The following is a 22851-nucleotide window of genomic DNA, read 5'->3' as shown; positions in this document are numbered from 1 at the left end:
CATGTTAACTTCATTTTAGTAGCCTGAGATACAGTGTCAGCTAGTTGAATTCATGTCACTGTAGGCCTTCATTTAATAAAAGGCTGGATTTAAGCAGTGGGACCTCTACATTTGACTGTCATGAACAGTAAAATGCTGCTGGTTGTTTAGCTGTGTTGGCAGTTAATCTGCCTAAGACAACCTATATTCAAATTTAGAACTCTGAAACCTAAGTCTCAACTTACTGGATGACCTAATGTACAAGTGACCAGTGAATTCAGTGATCTCTTTTTTATAGCTAATGGCTCAAAAGAGGGAGATATCATTAATAGCATTGGATGAGAACATAAGGATGGCCTTGTTGTGTCAGACTGCTACTTCAGTAGTAGCTATTGTGAAACTTATAGAAAAAGAGTGAAAACAGGCTGAACTTAATGCATCCCTGAGAACTTTTCAGTAGTGTTTAGCTTGGGCATTTCTAATGGAGAGTGCAATTTCTTTCTATTCAGTAACCCTGAATACTGGTCTCATCCAACATTTTATGCTGTTTCCCATTGATCGTATACAAAGTCTATTTACTGCATGTTCTGACATGGCATTAGTGTAAATAAGTTGGTTTGTTTTCAGTCAGACTTTTACAAGTTTTATTGGATTTTTCTTCTTTCGGAAAAGATAACAAACCATCATTTCCTTGGTGTTCTTATCACAGCACTAAATAGTCTCTTTTCAAGTTAGAAACTTCTCACTTACTCAGATGATAGTCAAATGGAATCTGTTACATCTTCTTGATTTTATTTTTGCGTTTTGGGTATTTTCCAGCTATATTGTATCTTTTGTGAGATAAGAGTAACAGAATGATGTGCAGTGGTAGGCAAAGCATAGACTGCTCTATGGTATTGCATTGTTTTCCATTTTGTTCTCTTTTGCCTAAAAACATTCAAGTTTTGTTTACTTTTTTTTTTTCCTTTTTTTTTTTCTTTAACCATTGCTGAAAACTGAACTGATGCTTTTGTGAAACTCATGTACTCTAAGACTTCTCTTTTGAGCTGTAAGGATAGGTTGGGAAACAATCATTTCCAAATTTAGGATTTTTTTTTCTCATGTGTGTCACTCTACACTGAGTTTTCCAGGCTATTATTCAGTCACTCATATTATACAATAATGTAATAGTTAATCACATGTTGCCTGTGTCCTTACTTGCTGGAATAGTTTTGTCTCAGGTAGCTATGTAGCCTCAGTGGCCTCACTCCTGTCCAGATTGCCTTTGTATGTGTTAGATATGCAAGACTGAGATGCTCCACTGGAATCATGACTCCCTTGTGAAAATTGGACTGTTCTTCTCATGTGGATTGCTTTTGTTTGTTTGTTTATTTATTTATTTCCCTCTCCAACTTCTGTTGCTCATTTATCCAGGCAACGACCTCTCTTTTTTTCCTCCTTTGCCTATCTTCATTTTTAAAGGCCTTTGATTAATTTTGTCAGGTTTTCTAGAAATCTGTTCTGTGGCACACTGAAGGTTGGAGCTTGTCCTTTGTATCAATATTCCTTTCATATGTATAAAACAAAATGTATGTGTTTATGATAACACGAAATTCAGTCTAGTAAACTGTTTACAGTCTCAGACGTATGAGATATTCTCAGCTATGGCTGAAATAAAATCCTGGTCTTCCATAATAGCGTATCACCTATGAAAGTGGGTGACGTGTATGTAAAGCTCATTTGAAGTCAGTGTTGCTTGATATTAGGACACACCTATGTTTTTAGAAGCTCTCAAACATGACATCTAAGTATCTGTCTTTCCAGAGTTTGATTTCTACTCAAAAAGGGTAGTTAACAAGCCTATAAAATTAATGAGAATAGTTAAATTGACATAATTGTATTCTATTATTATTGGTCTGGGATTTTTATTTTTTTTGTCAGAAATGCAGGAAAAACCCAAGAGTAAATGAGAACAGACAACCGTAGCCTTCTAAAAATAAAATGAAAAGATGATTTTTATGGAGTTATTTGCTTAAAAGGAGGTAGATAATTGATGGAGGGCAAAGCTCCTGTCACAAATGACTATAATGTTAACAGATGCTTGATTAATCAAGACATTCTTCTTTTATTTAGCAAATAATTAATGTTTAAGTACTGTTGTAGGTTTTCTCATTAAATGGTGTGGGTAGTCAAAGAAAAAATCTTCAGTGAGCTGGTTTTATTTTTCAGGTTTCAAATAGTCAGTGGGAGGTATGGGATCTTCTTTAGCAAACTTATGCTATAGTTATAATAGGTTTATACTCATAATGGAAAAACAAGTTTCTTTTTGTAAAGATGTGAACAATGTCTAGTTCAACCTATATAAAATGGGCCAGATATGAAAGGTATGTAAGTATAAATACTAATAAAATGAACCATCTCAGATTGAAACATTAGACTTTGTATTTAACAAGTATACTTCTGCAGTTAGTCTTCAGAGTAGAAGACAAAAGGTAATTATTGCAGTTTACTATTGCTTGGCACATTTGGATTTCATTGTCTAATGACACATTATATAATGACTACCTTCTTAAAAAGCTAATTGTAATAACTAACGCTGTGTTACTTCTTTTACATTAAATTTTCCTGTACAGCTATTAAGTTATGGCTGACATACGTTGAAGTAGGAAACGTCTTGATGTATGAAGTACACTTTTAATTTTAGCCCTCCTTCAAAGTGTCCTACGTGAAGCACATTGTGGCAGTTAGTGCTAGCTCAAGAGCTGACTTTTATTTCAGTTTTATTTTGGGCTTGATTTTGATATCGCTTGCTAAAATCATCGAAGGAACAATAGGCTTATGCATTTGATGGGAAGCATTAAACCAATTTAAACCAAAATTTGCAAATATGACTCATACTTTCCTATGCTTAACTGGAGATGCTGGATAAAATCTGTTTTCAGTTATGCTGCTTTTTTTGTGTTCCAAACAGCAGGCCTGTTTAAGAAAAACTAATGGTAGGACAGGCTGTGCATTACTGCAGATTTCAGCGGTGTGTTGCATGGCATCGTCCTCCTTGCAATTCAGTTTTCTTTCTTCTACCATAATGAAAATAATTTTGGCATTCAGGATCAACTATAGTGACTCATTTCTTATGAAACGTTCGAACCGTTAAGGTTTCTGTAGCTGTGGTAGTTTACTTAATTTCCTTTAGTTCTGATATGAGGTTACACATGAAAACTGAAGAATTATTTTGTTTCTACATCGTAACTTTAGCTACTTTTCAATATGTCTTATTAGTGATGTTACATCAGTTCACTAGGAATATTATGCTACAGTCTACACTTCTTGTGTATCAAATCATGCTTGTGCATCTAAACAAACGTTAGAGAAAAAAAGAAGTACACTGACTATTAAAAGTCGGACCATCACAATATATATTCTATTTAATACATATTCAGCCAAAAATGTAACTTGCCAGCAAGAAAATGTTTCTTTTTGGTTATTTTGACTGGGAGTAAGGACTCTGTGTCTTGTTACAACTGAGAAAATTGCTTTGTTCTTGCTGAGCAGCACCTGATAAATGTGCACAAATCACATCCTTAGTTCCTACAAACGATAACGTAGGGTAGCTCTCTACTTCCATTTTCATTACTTGTTTCTATAGACTCTAAGATATTCATATCTATGTATTACCAGATACAAATAAAAGATATAAATATATTTATATAGGTATATATATTTATATAGGTATAAATATAAATCCCAGACATGTGTTACATATGTGGTTGATTTGGTATGCTTTTAGGTGCAGTGTATCACTCTCTGAATAATTTCTGAAAGCGACACCAGAGGCTCAGTGATACTTACTTTGCCAACAGTAACATGTGAGCCTTCAGTATTGCATATGAAATATGAAACTGTATTTTTGCTGCTTAGTTGTTCTTGTGTTGCTGTGGGTTTTCTTGGTTTTCTTGGTTTTTTGGTTTTTTTTTGTTTTTGTATTTCTGTTAATTTATTTAACGGAATATTTTCATAAACTGTGATTTATTGCTGACATTTTCATTTTTCAGAACTCATTTCAGTTGTGTGGTAAATGCTTAAAGAAAGAAATATTTAGATGGATTTTATTGAGCAGATGTATTAGTGCAGGCTCAGTTTTTAATGATTGATGTTATGTGACATTTTCTCTGAGAATTTGTATAGAACTTGTTCAGAAGAATCATGTAATGAGCCTCTTAATCATATTTCATGCAGTTGGTGTTGATGGATCTGTTTTTCAGTGCACAGGAGACTCCAGAGGCCATGACTTATGAGTGATTTAGGACAGACAAGCTTAAAATTAGATAAAAATGAGCAAGATATAACATGCTAGTTATGAGAAGAATAAGCTGTGTTTTTACATGCAGTAGGGAAACATTCACCTATTAAACTCATAAGTGTATGTTACATAAATACAGTGTGGTTAATATTTTATGTACATGGTCATCTGTGAAAGAAGTATCTCAATTCTTGCTAATTGTGTGATTTATTTTTTTTTTATTGTGATAGGTAAAAGCAGCAAAGAAGAAGCAACATTGCTTGCAAAATGAAGGATTAGTTAAGAAAGTTGGAAGCTAAGAAAAAGTTAAGCTTAATAAAGGAGTAGATGCTACAAAGGGGATTCAATAGATTATGATCTGTTTATTTACTGTTACAAGAACACTGAGGTGCTATTTTTAGTACAAGCTGAAAAGGAGAAAGTTTGGGCCTGAAAGAGTTTATAGTCCAAGCAGATAGTCTTGGAACTGGGTGTTTGTAATTTTGAGCAACCTGTACACAGATCAGCTTAGGTACTAAATAAGGAAGAACTGAAGACTGTGAGTTGTTCCACTGATGCTAGTTAAGATTTCACAGGCTTAAAATTATGCATGCAATAAAAAATACTGAGATATCAAATCATAACTGAGCTCCCTGAACTGTGTAAGAAACCAATCCAAGATTTCTTAAGTGTTCGTTTACTTTTCTAATAGCTTTTATGATACATTTGAGAAGGACAATCAATTTTCTGAAAAGAAAAAGGTGTGCAACAGATGAACATAAAAGTAAATGAATATGCTATGGGAAATTGATCTGAATAAAACACTGCGCTTAATGAAGGTGCCTATTTTAAGATAATTTTGAGAAGAGCTCAGGCAATATCATTGTGGAATTGCAGAGATAGTAATTTCAGATGGTAATTCTTCTCTTCTGAAACTCTAAAACAATACTCAATAGTGTTGCTTACCTTAAAAATTCAGTGCAAACAGCGAAGGAAAAATTGGCAATAATGTCGACCATTGTTCTTCACCAGTTAATTTGCTTGAAAGACTGCATAGATATTCACTCCTTTTCAAAATTGTTGTGTTTTTTTCAGCACTAGCATGTACGTGTTTTTTGTGGTGTTTGTTGGTTGGTTTGTTTTCTTCAGACATGTTTCTGAATTGGGTGTGAAAAGGTAAAGTACAACTACCTAACAAGCTGCTTGTTGCACTTTGCTTTTTAGCTGGAGAGTTTAGCCTCAGTGATAAAAGAGGTTGGGTAGGATGACATATTTAAGTTTTAATTTAAGGTAAGACTGATAAGGTCTTTTCTGCTATAACATTTGACATTTGACCACCGCACTTACAGTATAGCTGATAGTTTTTCAGAAAAAGTAGAAGAGTAAAGTAGAGTAAGCTCATGTGCACTGAGGCTGTGGCTCTCTGTTAGTTGACCTTGACATCCTGAGTGTTCATCTTTTCGAGTGTGTTGCAATGAAAGGAACTACAAGAACGCTAGTTTGCTCTGTGCCAACTTTCCATTCTCCCCGTCTGGTTGTGATTGTGAGGAAGTGCAGGAAGTGCTTATGACTCTTACTATCAAGAATGTGTCAGATTTCTGGACAGCCCTGTGAGAAAAACAGCTGAAGGTAAAGACATGCTTTGGCACATGAGTTGCAAAGTTAGAGTTAAGGATGAAAAGTGACAAAGTAAGCTGAATAGGAGATATTTGCATTGTGTTGTGCAAAGCAAGCCTGGCCTTGCTGAAACATCATGGGAATGCAGCCTTTAATTCAGATGATTCTGATGTATTCCAAGACGTAATAACTGTGCTTATTGAGGTGACTGATAACACTGTGGTTGAGCAATTGTGTAGTTCAGAATTATGTGCTAGTGGAGGGGATATTTCTTTGTTTTTTGATGTAGTAGGTGTGGAACTAGTGCTGCTGATAGTTAGCAAAACGATGTTTGAGAGCAGAAAATTTGGAATAGTTGTTTTTTTGTGTTGACTGTGGACTGATTCAGTTTGCTTTCTGGTTTTTGAAAACAGGTTTATTATTAAATTTGCTTTTAAAAATAAAGAAAAACAGATAAAGACGACCGTCACTTTGCATTTTTGCTGAGCGAGTTTGAGGTATTGAAACAGTATGCTTTATTCCTAGAGGACCTAAAGTATTTCTTGAAGGCAAAAATTAAAATGTTCAATTGCTCATCTTCCATTTGGAAAATTTCACAAAAGTTGATTGGGAATGATGTAGCTGAAATAAGTGATGAGTATAAGAAAATCAAGATAGACAAATGGAAGGATGGATTTAACCTTTCACAACTGGTGATTTGCAACTATTTTAAAGATCCACATACGCTAGGCTATTGAACTTGAAATGACTTTATGTGAATTCAGAAAACTGAAAGAAAGCTCTGGTTCTTTAAAATATTAACAAACTAACATGAGCAAATATCTTTCAATGAATTATTGCTGTTATAGTTTGTAGCTTTCATTCCAGGAATGCCTTCAGAATTTCTTCTGTTCTCCTAAGATGACTATGCTAAAAGGAAACAATTCAATTCTGTCTCTTCAATTTGTACTCCTCAGTTCAGTTCACATAACCCATTATTCTTAGAATTAGTTTTCACATAATTTACTTATCTAAGCCAAGCTAATTGTTTAGGCTTCCTCTTCAGTTACAGAGCAGAAAGGATATTTGATGTGGCCTTCCTTGAAGATTGTGTATTTCTGGTCTCCAAAAAATAAAAGGGATTTTAGGATGTTTCATCCCTCAACATCATGTAAATTGATGTCCAAGCATACCTATTTCTATTTATTAGCTGCCCACAGAACACATTCACTTAATTTTGTTATTCAGTTGCCTATCTATGTAAACTGTGTTTCTGGGCTCCAATTACAATTTGCTCCCCATTTCTCTGAGATTTCTGAGTATTTTAGAAACCTCCCTTCTACCCAGTATTTACATAATATATAATATTAATGCTTGTTTAATGACTTAATTGCTTTCTTTTAAACACATGTTAAATGCTAAACAGGTTATATACAGATTTAAATTATAATTTAATACTTTTAATTTTCTTTATTAATTTGTCTTTCAAATATTTTCCTAGAATTTGAAGTTACATCAGTGTTCAAATGTATATCTAACTAAACATGTATGTAAGAGTGTTTTTAGATATTTATGTGTAAATATATTTACATACTATGTATTATTTATATATTATTATGTATGTCACATACAAATGAAAACAAGCTCACTACTCCAACAGATATGGACCATCTGAGTAAATAAGGAAGTGACTGAAGGCAAGGAGCAGTTTTGTACCTCACCATTTCTGGCAGTGAGAAATTTGTATTTTGGGAATTTGAATATTATTCTCATATTGAATAATATTATGAATATTATTCTCATATTTCTGTATTAATGTTGTGTGTTGTGAAGCAGTCTGTACATGTTGCTGCAGAGCTGAGCATAAGAAGTTAGATCCAGTGCTTTTTTTTGTGTTCTCTGGGAACTATTTTGTGAAGGCCTTTGGGTGCTGGTGTCAGACTGGTTAAACTGCAAATATGCCATTTACTAAAGGCTTACCAACTTGCTATGCTGCATCAAAGTCAAATTTTCAGTGGTCTGAGAGCTGCTTTTGTCGGATATTATTTGATCATTTTTATCCAAGGTTTGTGTATTTTGGACTCAATGATCCTTATGGGTCCCTTCCAACTCAGGATATTCTATGATTCTGTGGGGTTTTTTTGTGTTTTTTTTGTGAAGTTTTCTTGCTCTGATTCTGTTTCAGGCCTAGATTAGAAGAAGAAAAAGCTTTGATTCCTCCCTAAGCTAAGCGGTCTTCTCACTCCACAAAAAATCGTCCATTCTGTTTGAAGCTCCTTAAAGTCTATGTGGGAACGTTTGTGTCTGAGCACATATTGATCACTGAATTTTGATGCAATTGCTCCGTAAAGGCAGGAAGATCATGTTCACTTTTATTCTGATGGATTGATTTAGTTAAAATCTTGGCTTTGAAAAAAACCTTGTTGCCCTTGGTTTTCTGTTCCAGTCTAGCACAGGTGAAATAAGAAAATGGCCTACTGCAACATTGCTCTGTGTTAATTCATCAGGTTACTACTTAATAGAAACAGCAACAATCGATGCATAGAATGCTTTATGTACAGCATTATTAGCAATTCTGTAAATTCACTCTTGCACAAGAGTTTAAACATTTTTCCTACTTTCCCTGAGGCAGAACATACTCTGCAACTGTATATTCATACACTTTAAGGTGTATTGCTAACACACATGGAATGTATTTTTCTAATAATTGCTAAATACATGGAATGTATAAATCTGAAAATAATTGTTCATTGAAGTGGTGAATACAAATTCTTTATCTAAGCAAAAATCTATATTCTAATGAAAAATATCAGAAGTCCTAACCAGGGTATTTGTGAATAGTAACACAGTATAAAACTGCTGGGAATATGCTCATGCTTAACAAATAATCCATTCTGAAAGGCTTAGTGAAGATAAAATGACTTATCTGGTGTGATTTTTGTCTCAAATCTTGTATTGCACTTTTTGTTGTCTGTCTTTTAGTATGATATAAAGCTGGTTCAGTAAGTAAAGTTTATTTCTCCTGTTCATGAGAGTGTGATTTATGCTGTGATAATCATTCCCGGAATTAAATGTACTTACTCCTAACACTGTAAGAAATCCTTCAGTTGTTTCACTTTAAGATACCATAACATAATTTAGCAAATAAATATGCAGTCCTTTCAACTGACTTCTGAAATATTTTCATACTGAAATGGTAACCAGTTTAAGTTTTAGACACACTTCTGTTTCATAGGACATACGACTGGCAAGCCCATTAAAGTCATGCAAAAAGTGTTCAGAAAAACATGGCTTGGTTTGCAATAGCTCTTTCTAAAACCCTGAGAACAAATATTAGTAAGCCAGTTCTTTTATTTTTATTTTACCATTAAGCCTGTCCAGCATGCAGAGGATGGCTTTGGATAAAACTGATAGTTGTCACTGTCCCTTAGCAATTAGCGAATGCAAATGAAGCATTATTTTCATCCATGCTGGGAGGCACTACATCCCCAAAAGTGTTAAAGGATCTTGGATGCAAGGCAGGGTTTTGCCCTTGTTTGTTGTGAGGCTGGTTGTCAACTGGTGCTTTTTGGCCTCAAATTCTCTCCAACTGGCAAAAACGGGAGGTCTGCTTTTACAAGGAGCAGATGGCTGATGGAAACCTTGCAGCTCCTGACAAACACTGAATACTCTCAGTAGCTATTAAAACTCCTTTGTTACAGTTAAATGACAATGAAATGCTCAACCATAATTACATTTTTAATGGAATTAGAAAAAACATTTGAGCTTGCTATATTTATATGTGTATATATATATGTGTGTGTGTGTGTGTCTATTTCATGCCTATGTCTTACTATATTAGTATGATAGAGCCTTTAAACTATTCGGCATTTCTTTTCTTTTGCCACTGCAGAATATACCCTGATATCACTTTATTGAAATAAGAACTGTGAAAATGCAAGGACTGACCATCTGATAAATGTCATTCTTGCTTATCCTGGATGACTTCCAGGCAGCAGATTTTTGTCAAACTATGGTATTTTAGTGCTGAAAAAACTAATGCTTTCAGAAGAAATCAGTTATTTGCATGAAATTCTCAGTTCTTGAAAGAAGCTGCCTGAGTCTAAGTGAATGATGTGCTGAACTGTTAGAGAGGATAAGGCTTATTTTTTTCTTTAGTCTCAGTAGAGCTTGGTGTCAGGTTATGCGTATGAAATTCAGTGTGCTTGTTGACTGCCTCAGCTTCTGCGTACATCAGAATAGCCACAGATGCAGAAGAACACGTGAATATAGAAGTTCATTGGAATTGCTCCTTTACTGGAGTTCTCCAAGGTGAATGGCATATATGCCAGTGATAGAAAGTTGGGAGGAGCGGCTGACACACCTGTAGGATGTGTTGCCATTCAGCAAGACCTGGACAGACTGGAGAGCTGGGCAGCAATAAACCAGATGAGGTTTAACAAAAGCAAGTGCAGAGTCTTGCACCTGGGAAGGAATAACCACAAGTATCAGTACAGGTTGGGACATGACCTGCTGGAGAGGAGCTCTGTGCAGAAGGACCTGGAGATCCTGGTGGACAGAACTGTGTCTGTTCAGCCTTGAGAAAAGAAGATGCAGAGGGGATCTGAATAATGTTTATAAAAATCTTAAGCGTGGGAGAAAAAGGGGCATGGCTAACCTCTTTTTCAGTGGTCTATGGGTTCAGGACAAGGGAAAATGGCTGTAAACTGGAGCATAAGAAGATCTAAACCAGTATGTGAAGGAACTTCTTCACGGTGGTGGTGATGAGGCACTGGAACAGGCTGCCCAGGAATGTTGTGGGTTCACCTTCTTGGGTGATACTCAAGCCTAGACACCTACCTGTGCAGCCTGTTGTAGGGGGCCGGCTCCACATGGGGGCTGTACTCAATGATCTCTAGATGTCCCTTCCAACCCCTGCATTTCTGTGATTCTGTGAAGTTCACTAGCCTACATAGATAGAAGCATTAACATTTCTGCACATAACTTACTGGGACCAAGTTTAAGCTCTCTAGCAATGACAGATGTTTGAACAGTTTAATTTATTTGTTCACCGTTTGCTGTCTAAAAACTGAGAATGGTATATTTTGTTAAATGTGTGGGAGAGTGACAGAGATAAAGGTTGCATTTCAGGAAAAGTGTTTGACTTGAGAATTGGAGTGACGAGGAGGGAAGGAGCATTAATCAGAACCCTGCAACAGTGTGTGCTGGGAAGGAAGAGTGCAGGGCAAAGGCAGGCTTGGGAGGAAAAAGCTTTCTACTGGTGATCCAGAGACTGAGTAGGGTTGGTTCAGTCAAGGCAGATGCTGAAGACTGATGATCTTCAAAGACAGACTTGACAGAAGGAACAGCTGCTTTCCTCAGTTTTACTTATAGGGAAGTCGAGTATAACCTTGCTAGTCCTCAGTGTAGGTTTTATGGAGGAATGATACAGTCTGAGAAGCTGGGACAATACTAAGTAAAGGGTATTCGTAGGTTTAGGTGACTGCACCTCTATCCTTAATCTTCTTTTAACAACTTGATTTTAACACTGTTCACTTTCTAGACTGAGGCTTTATAGGGAGGGGATTAGTTTAAAAAAGAGACGCTGTGTTAACTATCTTAACAACCTCTTTTTCTTATACAAGTAATTGTAAATTGTTTATTATCCCTCCTATTATTTATATATAGGGATACTATTCATAGTTATAATCATTAGTTCTAGTGATGTTTGTACTTTCCCCCCTCTCCTCCCCCCCGAGGCTGGTTCTTTGTCACTTTTATTGGACAATTCTGTTATTGTGTGACTGTTCCCATTGATTTTACCTAAATTACTTAGGGATTATATACTCATGGACCAATGTTATTAGTTTCAATTTTTTTCAGATTTTTTTTTTTTTAAATTTATTTATCTCTTGATAAAAGTACCCTCTTCCACAATTGATTGCTAGGTGGTAGTATTGGAAGCATGGTATACATCTCACTCTAACTCACAAGTCTGATGCTGATTAGAATTCTTATCAAAGGAAAATCAAAGGTTAGTGAAGATGGAAAAATGAATCCTGTTCTTCCTGGAACTTTACTGGGGTTATTTTGATTGTTAATATTTCTTTTCTCTTCCTAGGCAATGTTCAGTCTCTGCATGGTTGAAAGTGAAGCTGATGAGGTGAATTTGCATGGTGTCACAAGCCTAGGTTTAAAACAAGCCCTGGACTTTGCATATACTGGACAGGTACTGTACAGCTCTTTAGACTGAGAAAAATTAAAGCAATTTGCAATAAAAATGGAAGATGCCCTTAGAGAAGTAGTGTTCTTGTGCATTGCCCAGTGGAATGTCTTTTGACTTAACAGATCTTACTTTGGATATATTGTTTATATAAGTACTTTGTTTGTTTGTTGTTGTTCTTCCCCCCCCTCCACATCCACAGAGGGATTTTCCACTAAAAACGTATTTATGTGCGTTGTATCCAAGCAGTGAACCATATATGGCTTATATGCTGTTTTTATGGTGGTCTGATTGTTCATAAATATGTAATGTGAGTTGATCCATGTGCTAAATTAGAGAGAAAAAAATCCAGTAAGCATTTTTCTAATAATAAATATTTATGAACCTTTTCTGTGGTTGACTAATTGTATAGTTGAGAGGAAATACAGTTTTTTACTTTCTGGGAAGATATAATCCAGTTATCTTTCTAAACACATATAGGTACTGTTCATCTTATTTTTGTTGCAAATTTTATGAGAGTAGATTGTATATATATTATGTAACTAGTGTTTTAGTGTAAACGAATCTGCTGTAAGCAGAAGAACAGTCCTCTAACTTTCATCAAAATCTAGAATCTAGTAAACCTTTGTAAAACACCTGACCATGTTTGGATGAGTTTGTTTTTTGAAAGACAATAATCTACCCCATCTTACTTCTGGGACAGTATCCTTAGTTCCCTAGTACTTCATATGCTTTCTATCTTTGAGCCTGAGTCTTTCATTTTTAGATATAATCTACTTTCAGTAAATTAGTTGGCATCTTGAGTTAAATATAGGTTTGTCAGTAGCTCGTATTCATAAGAGACTATAGGGTAATGTTTTCCACTCTTAACAGCTCTATTAGATCTACTAAATGTTACTTTGAAGCACAGAGAAATTACAAGAATTCTTAAGGAGTTCTCTTAGAAAGCTATTTTTGAAGTACAATGCAGTGATAATGCAGATCTGTGAAAATGTAGTATTGAATTTTCCCTTATGTCCTTGAAATTCTCTTCTTGCTCTTGGTTTATAAATATTGAGTATCGCTGATGTACTGACTCGGACTGACAGAATCTTGGTGAAAATTCATGTTTCAGGGTACTGAGTGGGACTAACCCATGGAGATTGTTAATAAATACCTTAATAGATTGCATGCTTACCCCAAAGTTGTGAAGCCAGACATCTTCAGTTTGAGCCTGCAAACTATTCTTGTTTGTTTTCAAAACAAAAACAGTATTTCTTGGTAACCCAAAATTCATTCATGCCAGTTACAATTTGATATTGCTCTGATAATCTACATATCAAGATATGATCAGATTTGCCAGTTAATAAATAAATAAATACATACATAAATAAGGCTTTCAGTTTGAAGATGTACAGTAATTGTGGGGGTGAAGAAAAAAAAGCACATCTCAACAGATAAATATTTAATTTCAGCTTCTCTCTACTTAATATTTAAAATCTTTTGCTAAGTTTACATTCAATTTGAATGTAAGTTTAAGGTAACTTTCTGTGTAAAATAGTGCATTAGAGACATCTGCTGGAGATACTCGATATTGCATGATGGTAATATATGATGTTTAAAATAATCAAAAATAACAATTTAATTTTTAGCACGATATTGAAATCAGAAATGCAACTCTGACATCCTTATGTTATTATTTTTAAATCTGAGATGCTACCATGGACTTATATTACCAATGTTATCGTCCTGCCTGCTGAAGCAGATAGTGCCTTATTGTAATAACTGCTGTCAATCTTTTGCTTTTAAAATAAAATTGATATATATTTTTTTCTTTTAAGTAGAAGGAAAGATTGTGATAAGATGGAAGTAAAATAATTTAAGAATTCCAGTGGAATTAATCCATTATTATGGTCCTTTATCATATAACAACAAAGAAATAAATGTCGGTATAGAAATGAATAAAAAGTTACAAGAGGAGTAGCAGCAGAATTTGGTTTTGTTTCCTCAACAGTAAAGTTAATATGAAGTACAGAACATAATTTCAGCAGCATGCTCTTTGCATGCGGAATGTCAGCAATCCTCTAATAAATAATATTAGGAATAAATTCCTCTATAATGAAATCTTGGGCAAAAATGACCTTTCCTCTTACTCAACTGTTCAGCAGCAAAAATACAGTAGGTTTATTTGGTGGAATATTTTCCCTTTGACAAGCTCTTTCCCAAGTGCTATATGTGAATGCAAAATATGAAGGTAAAAAGTGCAGCTAATGGTTTCTTATTCCCTTAATGAATTGAATGATGATGTTTCATGTTTTCTGCATCAAGAGAGTTAGGAACCTCAAACCTATCTGCATTGTTTTCTCTTGCAAATTTACAGTGCCTGAATCCAATACATACAGTGATTAGATTTCAGATTCTGTCAGGACTTCAGGCATTTTCTAATAAGAGGCCCCAGTCTTTTTTTTTTTTTTTTTTCTTTTTTTCTTTTTTTGTGCCATTGCTGTCATGGCCATAACAACATCATGAAGGAATGGGACTCACACCCCTCTTTTACTTAACAGTTAAATCTACAATGCCCGATCTTCAGGAAGAAAGCTTTTGTGACAGACAGTAACAGTGTAATGTGCTTAATGCCTCCAGTCTTTTCAGATGAGGCTGAAAATGAAGAAATACTGAAGTTTGAAGAAAAGTATGCCTGGTGGACAAGTCATTTTACCACGTACTCCACATATTCACAGTACAGTGAAAGGATTATTTCCCTGCTGTAGTTAGCCATGTCCTTTCTTCATAGAAGGGTACTAGGATCATTCTCTTTTTTACTTCAAGTTGGTAGCGATCCCAGTGATTAGATTACTCACCTTTTGTTCTCGCAGGGCATTCTGCAACTATCAGATGTGCATTGGAAAGTGAGGTAGATGAAATACAAACAAGTATTGTTTTAGATATTAATATTAGGAAATGGCTCTTGGAGCAGGGCTTGAAGTTCACGATTCCTTGTCTCAACCACTGAGTAATGAGTAGGAGTCTAGGTTATACAGTCACAAGCACCGTTGTCTGCTCTTTTTGTCTTTTTGTTGTTGTTTTTGAGTTTTTCTTCTTTGTAACCATAATCTCATTTGGAGGAAAGGAATCCAATTAAACCATGAACAAGCTGGTTTAGTTGGATGGCAAATCTCTCATCATTATGAGAAGAGACACTTCTAGTCAGAAGAAAACCTTTGGGCATCTAAAAAGTTTCAGTGCTGAAGACAGAATCTTAGAAAGTGTAAGTGGGATTGAGTAAGAGGCTTAAGCTGAAATTTTGAGGCTCTTGCATTCCACCTCAAATTTAGATCCTGCAAACTGCTTCATTTTTGTTGATGTTTTATTTAAATCATTCCATCATTTGAATCATCAAATGGGCACTTTGCTGTCTCTAGAAAGAAGAACAGTGCAGGAACACTGGCATTAATTTGCAGTAGATGATTGTGATCCTAATTCAACAAAAATGCACAGTTGGAGTTCTATATATGCTGGAATGCTTTGCAGACTTTGATCTCTCTTTGTAATTAAATTGTATTATATGTCTTTAATCTGTGGTAATAGATAATATTTTGCATTTAGGTAGAATTTTGTTTGAGGACATCAAAGCACGTAATAAAATCAAATAATGACTGACTTTAATGTCTTTCTTCAAAAATAATTTCATCCTTTGATGCAAATAACTTTCCAAAGGCCTCATTGGAACGCAGCATCTTAATGAGTTGTAATATATAGTTCTCCTCCTGGCCAGTTCCAGTTTTCTAACTGGGAGCTTTCTGTTTTCTTTTTCTAAGCCAAAGTATTTTGTTTCTGTATTAATAAAAAGTTATAAAATTATTCTAACTCACCAAAGGAAAAAGGAAGGAATCAGAGGGATAGCCCTGGTATAAGGGCTGGTTTATGTTCAGCTCTTTCTCCAAAAACAAATTCTGGAGTAGCTCATGCTATCTATCTTCTTAGATAACCCTGCTGCAGCTTTACACCCTTCCTATCGAAAGAATGTTGAAATATATCCAGTTCTTGAAAACTACATACAAAAATAGGCTTTAGATTTTTCTTAGCTTATTTTTCTTTTTACATCACTTTTTTTCTTACGTATATAGAAATACAGCAAATTTTATTTGTTTACTCTCAAAGTATTAACACAGAAGCATTCTTTTTTAAAGGTGATATCTGTATATTATTATCTTCGGTTGCTCTCAATATTACTCTTAACTTAGAATTTCTGTTTATTTACTGATTTTATTTACCAACTTTAACTAGAAAAACAAACATGCTGTGGTCCTGTAACATATTTGTTGCTTTATCAAACAGGTTTCATGTATCAATAGGATTAACATCTCTTAATTTGTTGTTTGTTTTTTTTTTTTTTTTAAATTCATACACACAAAATTACAGTTATTTGAAGTGTTATCTTACAGCTCCTTTATGTACTTATTTTGCTGATGTTATTTTGGTTTGGCTTTTTTTTTCTTGTTAAAGTTCTCCTGTGAAGAAGAAATGTCAGAGATCTCAGTAGTAAATATATAGTTCAAATAAACATTTTTAAGTTCAGCTGTTTCTCCTGATAATTGCTTTGATGCCTTTATGTAATCTTGGCTTTCATCTCTCATCAAAATCTCCCTCTTTTGATAGTGACAGTTTTTCTAGTGGTTAACCTGTATTTCATTTGCCATTTTCAGTTAAGATTGAGGGGCAGCAGCTTTCTTAGTACCTCTTATTCTGTTGAAACCATTCTAGTTCATTTGTGGGTGAGGTGTATTGCAGAGCTGTATTGTGGTGGTTGATTTTCTTGTGTAAGTGACCTCTGAGTTCCTGTGTCTGGTAGTTCAACTAGTTGCCTTTTGACAAGTAAGCAGATTTCAGTTAAAGTGCCCAATGACTTTAAATATCCTTGTTCTTTTCTACTAGGGGCAACATGTGAAGGTCTTGGAAAAATACATCTATTCCTATTGGAGGAATGTATCTTCGAAAATATTTTAACATCATTTTCAATGTGATTTCGAAGTTAAAACGTATAAATTTGAGCTAACAGGAAGATAACCTTGTTTCTTTGCCTATAATCATAGAATATCCTAAGTTGGAAGGGCTCCACGAGGGTCATCAAGTCCAGTTCCTTGCTCTACACAGCACCACCCAAGATTCAAACACTATGTCTAAGAGAACTGTCCAAAATCTCTTTGAACTCCAGCAGCTTGGGGCCATGGCCATTGCCCTGATGAGCCTATTCCATGCCCACCTCTGTCTGGTGAAGAGCCATTCCTTACCACCCACCCTGCCCCTCCTGATGCAGCTCCATGCCATCCCCTTGAGTCCTGTCACTGTCACCAAAGACCAAAAGTCAGGTCTGCCCCCCTGCTAGTGGTAGGCTGCCACAAGGTAGCACTGCATTACAACTTCTGGATCTCAGGTTCACAGTTTGAGATTGTCTAGAAGGCTTAGAATAAAATGGATCTCATTTTACTCAGCTATTTTTTTTTAGAGAAATTTTCATGTTTCATGTTGTTTATTCTGGATGAGTTACCAAGTTCTGGATAAGATGGCTTTCCTAGAGCTGAAAGTAATCAAAGTACTGGGACACCCTAAAATAAATAAATAAATAAATAAAAATGTGAATTTGCTTGGAGTTTTAGTTTATATGCTGTGCATTTAGCACAGACTTTCTCTGAGTTTTCTGGACAAATACTCTGCTAAGTATCAGAGAAATGCTGGTCATGATTCCTTCTGGCATTGACTAATGAGACATCTGGGTTTTGCAATAAGTGTTATCAAACATTATGTGCCTACGCTTTGGGCAGTTGCCTGCAGGGCACTGGAGCATTCTTGCCCTGCTCACATTATTTTGAAGCAGCCCTTCTCAACATGTGGGAAGTACAGAATTGAAGTGAAACACCAGTGAGCTCTGAGACAGGCAGAAGTGCTAACTGGTTGTGACTGAAATGCACTCTGAAGTGCTCTAAAAGAAAAGTTACTTTTCTGATTGCTCTGAAGCACACAGAATGGTCTCCAGAGGGGAGAAACAAGTGGTGCTTTTGTTAGATGCCTGTCTTGTTTCAAAAGCTGATCACTGCAAGTGAAGTCAAGAAGGAATTTTCTCTTGCATTAGGCTGTCAGGAATTTTAGGTTTTTGGTTTTATTTTTCTTCATTTTATGTGTTAAATTCCATATGGCTTATTACTTTCTGATATGACATGATGTATTTCCTTACCGCTATAGCATAACGGCAAGCAATATGCAGGGAATAGACTAAATGATCAAGTTATTTTTCCAGATAAAAATGCCATGAGACTCCATAGGATTTGACAGTGAACTTGGCCGTTACCTTAGGCTGTACGTTTTGTTTGTTGGGAAGGACAGTTTAAAAGGGCTTCTTCCTCACTGCCTTCCACCTCTTTCTTCCATCTTTGCTACAACCATGCAATCGTTTTCGGTAGGCTTATGCTGAATGGTCGGTTATTTGAAAAAAACAAAACAAACAAAAAAGGCATTACAAAAATAGAAGAAGGTTCCTAATTTGAGCTGCGTGGAAGTGAGGCATGACTATTTGTCCCAGCATTCTCCTTGAGAAAGGACGGTGGTTCTAATGCTGCTCCTAGCCCAAGAAATCCTACCCACTGGTCGCTTTGTGTTACCAGGAATACATTGAAGAGAGAGGCAAGGTGTGTGATCCTGGTTAATCTTCTCCATAGTTGCCCAGAGCCCTAAGGTGTATTAGGCTAGGTGAGTTGGGAAGAAAAGTTGCCAATATTCAAATGAGTATTTAATAAAAATTCAGATGGTTCTGTTCAAGGTGATGTTTGGGAAAAGACTGAATAGACTTTCCTCATTTTTCTCAAAAAATATGTTGAATATGTTATCTCAGTGGAATTCATCTTGTACGAGGTAGGAAATGTGTAAAAACTGGAAATAAAAATGTATTCTGCCACCTTGGAATGAACTTTGTTGCTGATTTTGTGCAGATCACCTCTAAGTAGCAACCATTCACCTTCCTTGCCTCTCATTCTATTTCTCATCTCATAGTATTATTTGTAAATGGACTGATGCAGCTTTAAAATACATTCATGGTATTGCAGTTAAATATAGTTTTCCTACAAGATAGTAATCTGCTTAGTGTTCCGTTTCTCTTATATTGCATCTTTAATACTTCTAAGCTGGTGGCTGCTATTTAATAAGCAATACAGCATCACTTCAGGTGACAGAGGTTGCTCAGTGTAAGAGCTGTCTGAAAAACAGACATTGCAAGATCTGAACAGGTTTTTTGTCAGTCTGGACTTGAGTTCTAACTTGAAAATAATTTCTGGTGCTGCATAATTTTTTTTTTAACTGGACCTGCTGGTGATATTTTTGTTTTGTAACTGATATCCTTTTTGTCTTTCCCTTGAACTACCTCTTATCATTCGTCACCACCTATTTAGCATCAGCCAAAACCCTTCATTTTTCTGGGCTTGATTCTCATTTACATCAACATCTTTGCATGTCTGTCTGGCTACATATATAAACAGTTTTACTGCATGTAAGTTACATACGTGTTCACCTAAAATTTACTATAAATATATAGGGATTTGCACAAACTTAAAGCATGTTGTACACCACCTGTACTAAATTTAAGAAAGTTCTTGATATAAATAAGTATCAATCCTTTTCTTTCTTTTTCCTAAGATATCCATTATGTTGGAGGTCACTTGAGTTATACTGTTTGAAGAAACACATCCATATTTCTTAATTTCCCTCAAAAACAATTTCAGTGCAAAAATTGCACATCAGTATCTTACCCTTTGTACTCTACCCTCTATACTCCACCACTTTTGAGATGCTTAAGTGATACTGTGTATCAAAACTAAATTGTATGGGCAGAAGAAAAAGGATCTGAAAAAAAGCTTTACTTCCCACTGGAGCAGTGAGAGACTGACCTCATGTGGTGTAAAACCAAAGCTGCCAGGGGAAATAAAACAAGCATAAAATGGTATAAATGAAATATCTTTGAAGAAATAATATTTGTCATCCTTTTCTGATTTCTCTTGGATGAAACGCCACTTTATTTTAGTGGTTTAGATGATTTGTAATGTGGCTGCTGTTAAAAGGGATTGACCAGTGTCTGTGTTCTCAAAGACTTTTTGTGTCCTGAGAGGGATGCTCTAACAAGCTGACCCCAAGACAGCAGGCTAGGAGCTGAGGTCCAATTATCCTGGCTGCTGTCTGTGCGTGATTTTAATTGAAATGAGTAGGAGTTTCATCTGAGGAAGTGACAGGATAATCAGTCTTGCTTTCTAAGCCCTTTCTGGCACTTCCCCAGCAGCATGCTCACTGTGTGCTTTCACAGCCTTGTCCTGTAAAATGAAGAGAGAGGCTAGGAAAATCATGAAGTAGTCTACCATGCAGAATGGGAGGGGTGTTTCTAGTCTGTATATTTTTACATGAATTAATAATATCAATTCTGAAGATTTCTCTGGCAGTTCTATTGGTCTGATTCATCAGTATATATGGAAATGATTGGGTATAGCATGCATACATACAACTAAAAAATGTTCTGTTAATTTGAAAAGTATCCTTTTATATAAATATCAAACATTTCATTTTAAAGGATTTGGGGGTAGAATGGTTTATGATCTCTTAAAGGAAAATCTGTTTACAAATCTTTGGGTAATTCGAGAGAACTCCAAAAACTCTGTTCCTGTCCTGCAAAGATTTCGCTGTGTGCTTTCATTTTACACTATCTGTTCTTTATGTGAACTAAAATATCTGAATTATCAAAAACCCACAGTGTTGTCTACATGACAAACTTTCCATCTTCTTTACAGATTCTTTTGGAGCCAGGAGTGATACAGGATGTGCTAGCAGCTGGGAGTCATTTGCAGCTGCTGGAGCTTCTCAGTTTATGTTCTCATTATCTCATACAGGTGAGATTTATCTTCCTGATGACTGGTAAAGTTTTGTTCCAAGCCTTATTTCAGTAGGAGAGCATTAGTAAAATATCTGGTGGAGCTTAAGTAGTAATACATTGGATCTCAGGAGACTTGAATTCTGTGTAATATGGGTATTAATCTTTGGTAGGTGCTTTGTCCTCCATATGTTTTGCCCATTTATCCTGAAAACAAGGATGGTCCATTGATTGGTGTCAGCACACAGGAGCTTGATTGCACCTTTCACCAGAGGATTTGCTTTCTGTAGCTTCCCAAATGTTAAGCATGTCCCTGTTAGCAGTCTTGAGTAATGTGAAGCATTCAGATGATTAAACATTCACTACAGAATACTGATACGTGTTCCAGAGCACAACTATCTCTCCATTAATGAGCAGGCTATATTACAACAGAGCTTTTTTATCAGCTTGCCTCATACCCATAATGCTAATGGTATTATCCACGTTAGGTCCATCATTCTGAGGCAAAAATTCTGAATCTAGTAAAATCATTTTATGTGATTGGCTTGTGTAGGAGATAGCTCGTAATGGCTGCAAGAACATAGCTTTAATGTGTAGCTGTGAAAAGTATTATTTAAAAAGATGGTAATAGTAGTTCTGCTAAACTGCTTCCTTTTCTTTGTAGTCTTTCATTATTCATTTCTGAAATGGATGGGTTAGCTGTACCTGTGCAACAATTGGGCATGGAAGTACATGTCAGCACTGTGCTTTCTGTATGCCTTTGCATTTCACCACCAGAACTGTCTTTGAAATCTGTTAAGTGTGCTTGGTAGCACACTGAGTTGCTGAGTACCACAGGCATGCAAGATCTCGTGCTAAGAGCCTCAGGATGTACTTGAAGGCTTTGTATCTTACGGAGAGACGGTTTGAGTGTAGCCTCAGGGAAGCCTTCAAAATATAAGTTAAGACACTCAATATTAATTTGTGCATTATACAGCGATTAAGAAATTAAAGTAGCTTGTAAAGGACTGGTTTCTTTTCTTTTCTTTTCCTTTTCCTTTTCCTTTTCCAGTACTGTATTCAGAAATGTAGGGGAAGATTGAAATTTTCTGAGAAAATCAGTGTGGAATGTAATGGGATAGATGGTCATTTACGAAACAAAAAATATGAGCTACAAAACCATTTGGCCTAACAGTTGTTAAGCAGGCATGGGGAAACCTAACAGTGAAAAACAGTTAAAAAACAATTGCTACCAAATTACTCTGTTATTAGTAAACCAGTAAAAAATCCTACAGAGATGATTGTCCATATGTTGTTATTCAGATAACATGAAAGAAGTCCGCTGTATTCTGAGAAGTGTGTGCCAGGTCAAGATGTTCTGTAAAGGATGTAAGGAATAAGGAAGGGAGGAATGGTAGGGTGTAAGATTAGTGGAAATGCTAAGTCATGGCTTGAAATGTTGATTAAGTGCCTAGTGGAGAGGCAGGGCCTACCCAGGGGAGCTCAGGTGCATGCAATGCACTAGAGTGACTAGAAGCTTCAGACCTCGTTTAAGGGTTGGTAGTGGAGGTAAGGGTATCTTGTTGGAGATCCCTGCCTACTTGAGGCCTTCTATGGGTAAGCAGATTTTTTTTCTTTGTTCACTGTTTCTGTGTTTGAGCTTCACTGTAGTCTACAGCTTTGCTGCTCTGCTATCATTACTGTGTTTTTCATTGCTTTACAGTGTTACAATGTAGAATATGTATTGGGAGGCAGTTAAAATGGTTTTTGAATTGGTCTCATTTTAAGATTTTTGAATTAGCATAGGCATCTGTGGGATGACTGTACTTTACACCATGTAAAGCTCTAGACTGTGTTTTACTCTTTCTGCTGTATTTATTTATTAGGTTTACCCAAACAAGGTATACCTGTAGACAAGTTTGTGGCCTGGAAAGATCAGAGCAATGATTTATCTGC

General features: G+C 35.7%; 1 protein-coding gene across 5 annotated transcripts in view; it reads left to right on the top strand.

The window, feature by feature from the left end:
- The window catches only part of KLHL32 (kelch like family member 32), a 104301-nt gene that overhangs the window by 22441 nt on the left and 59009 nt on the right, over positions 1–22851 (top strand). For all 5 annotated transcript variants that reach the window (XM_032443448.1, XM_015858869.2, XM_015858870.2 and 2 more), the window contains exons 4-5: positions 11934–12041; positions 20837–20935. In XM_032443448.1, coding sequence (XP_032299339.1) covers positions 11934–12041; positions 20837–20935 — 207 coding nt within the window. The remainder of the gene's footprint in view (positions 1–11933; positions 12042–20836; positions 20936–22851) is intronic.

The sequence above is a fragment of the Coturnix japonica genome, chromosome 3, assembly GCF_001577835.2.
Source record: "Coturnix japonica isolate 7356 chromosome 3, Coturnix japonica 2.1, whole genome shotgun sequence".
Lineage (NCBI taxonomy): Eukaryota > Metazoa > Chordata > Aves > Galliformes > Phasianidae > Coturnix > Coturnix japonica.
Note: the sequence above shows the minus strand (reverse complement) of the source record. Positions and strands in the feature narration are given on the sequence as shown.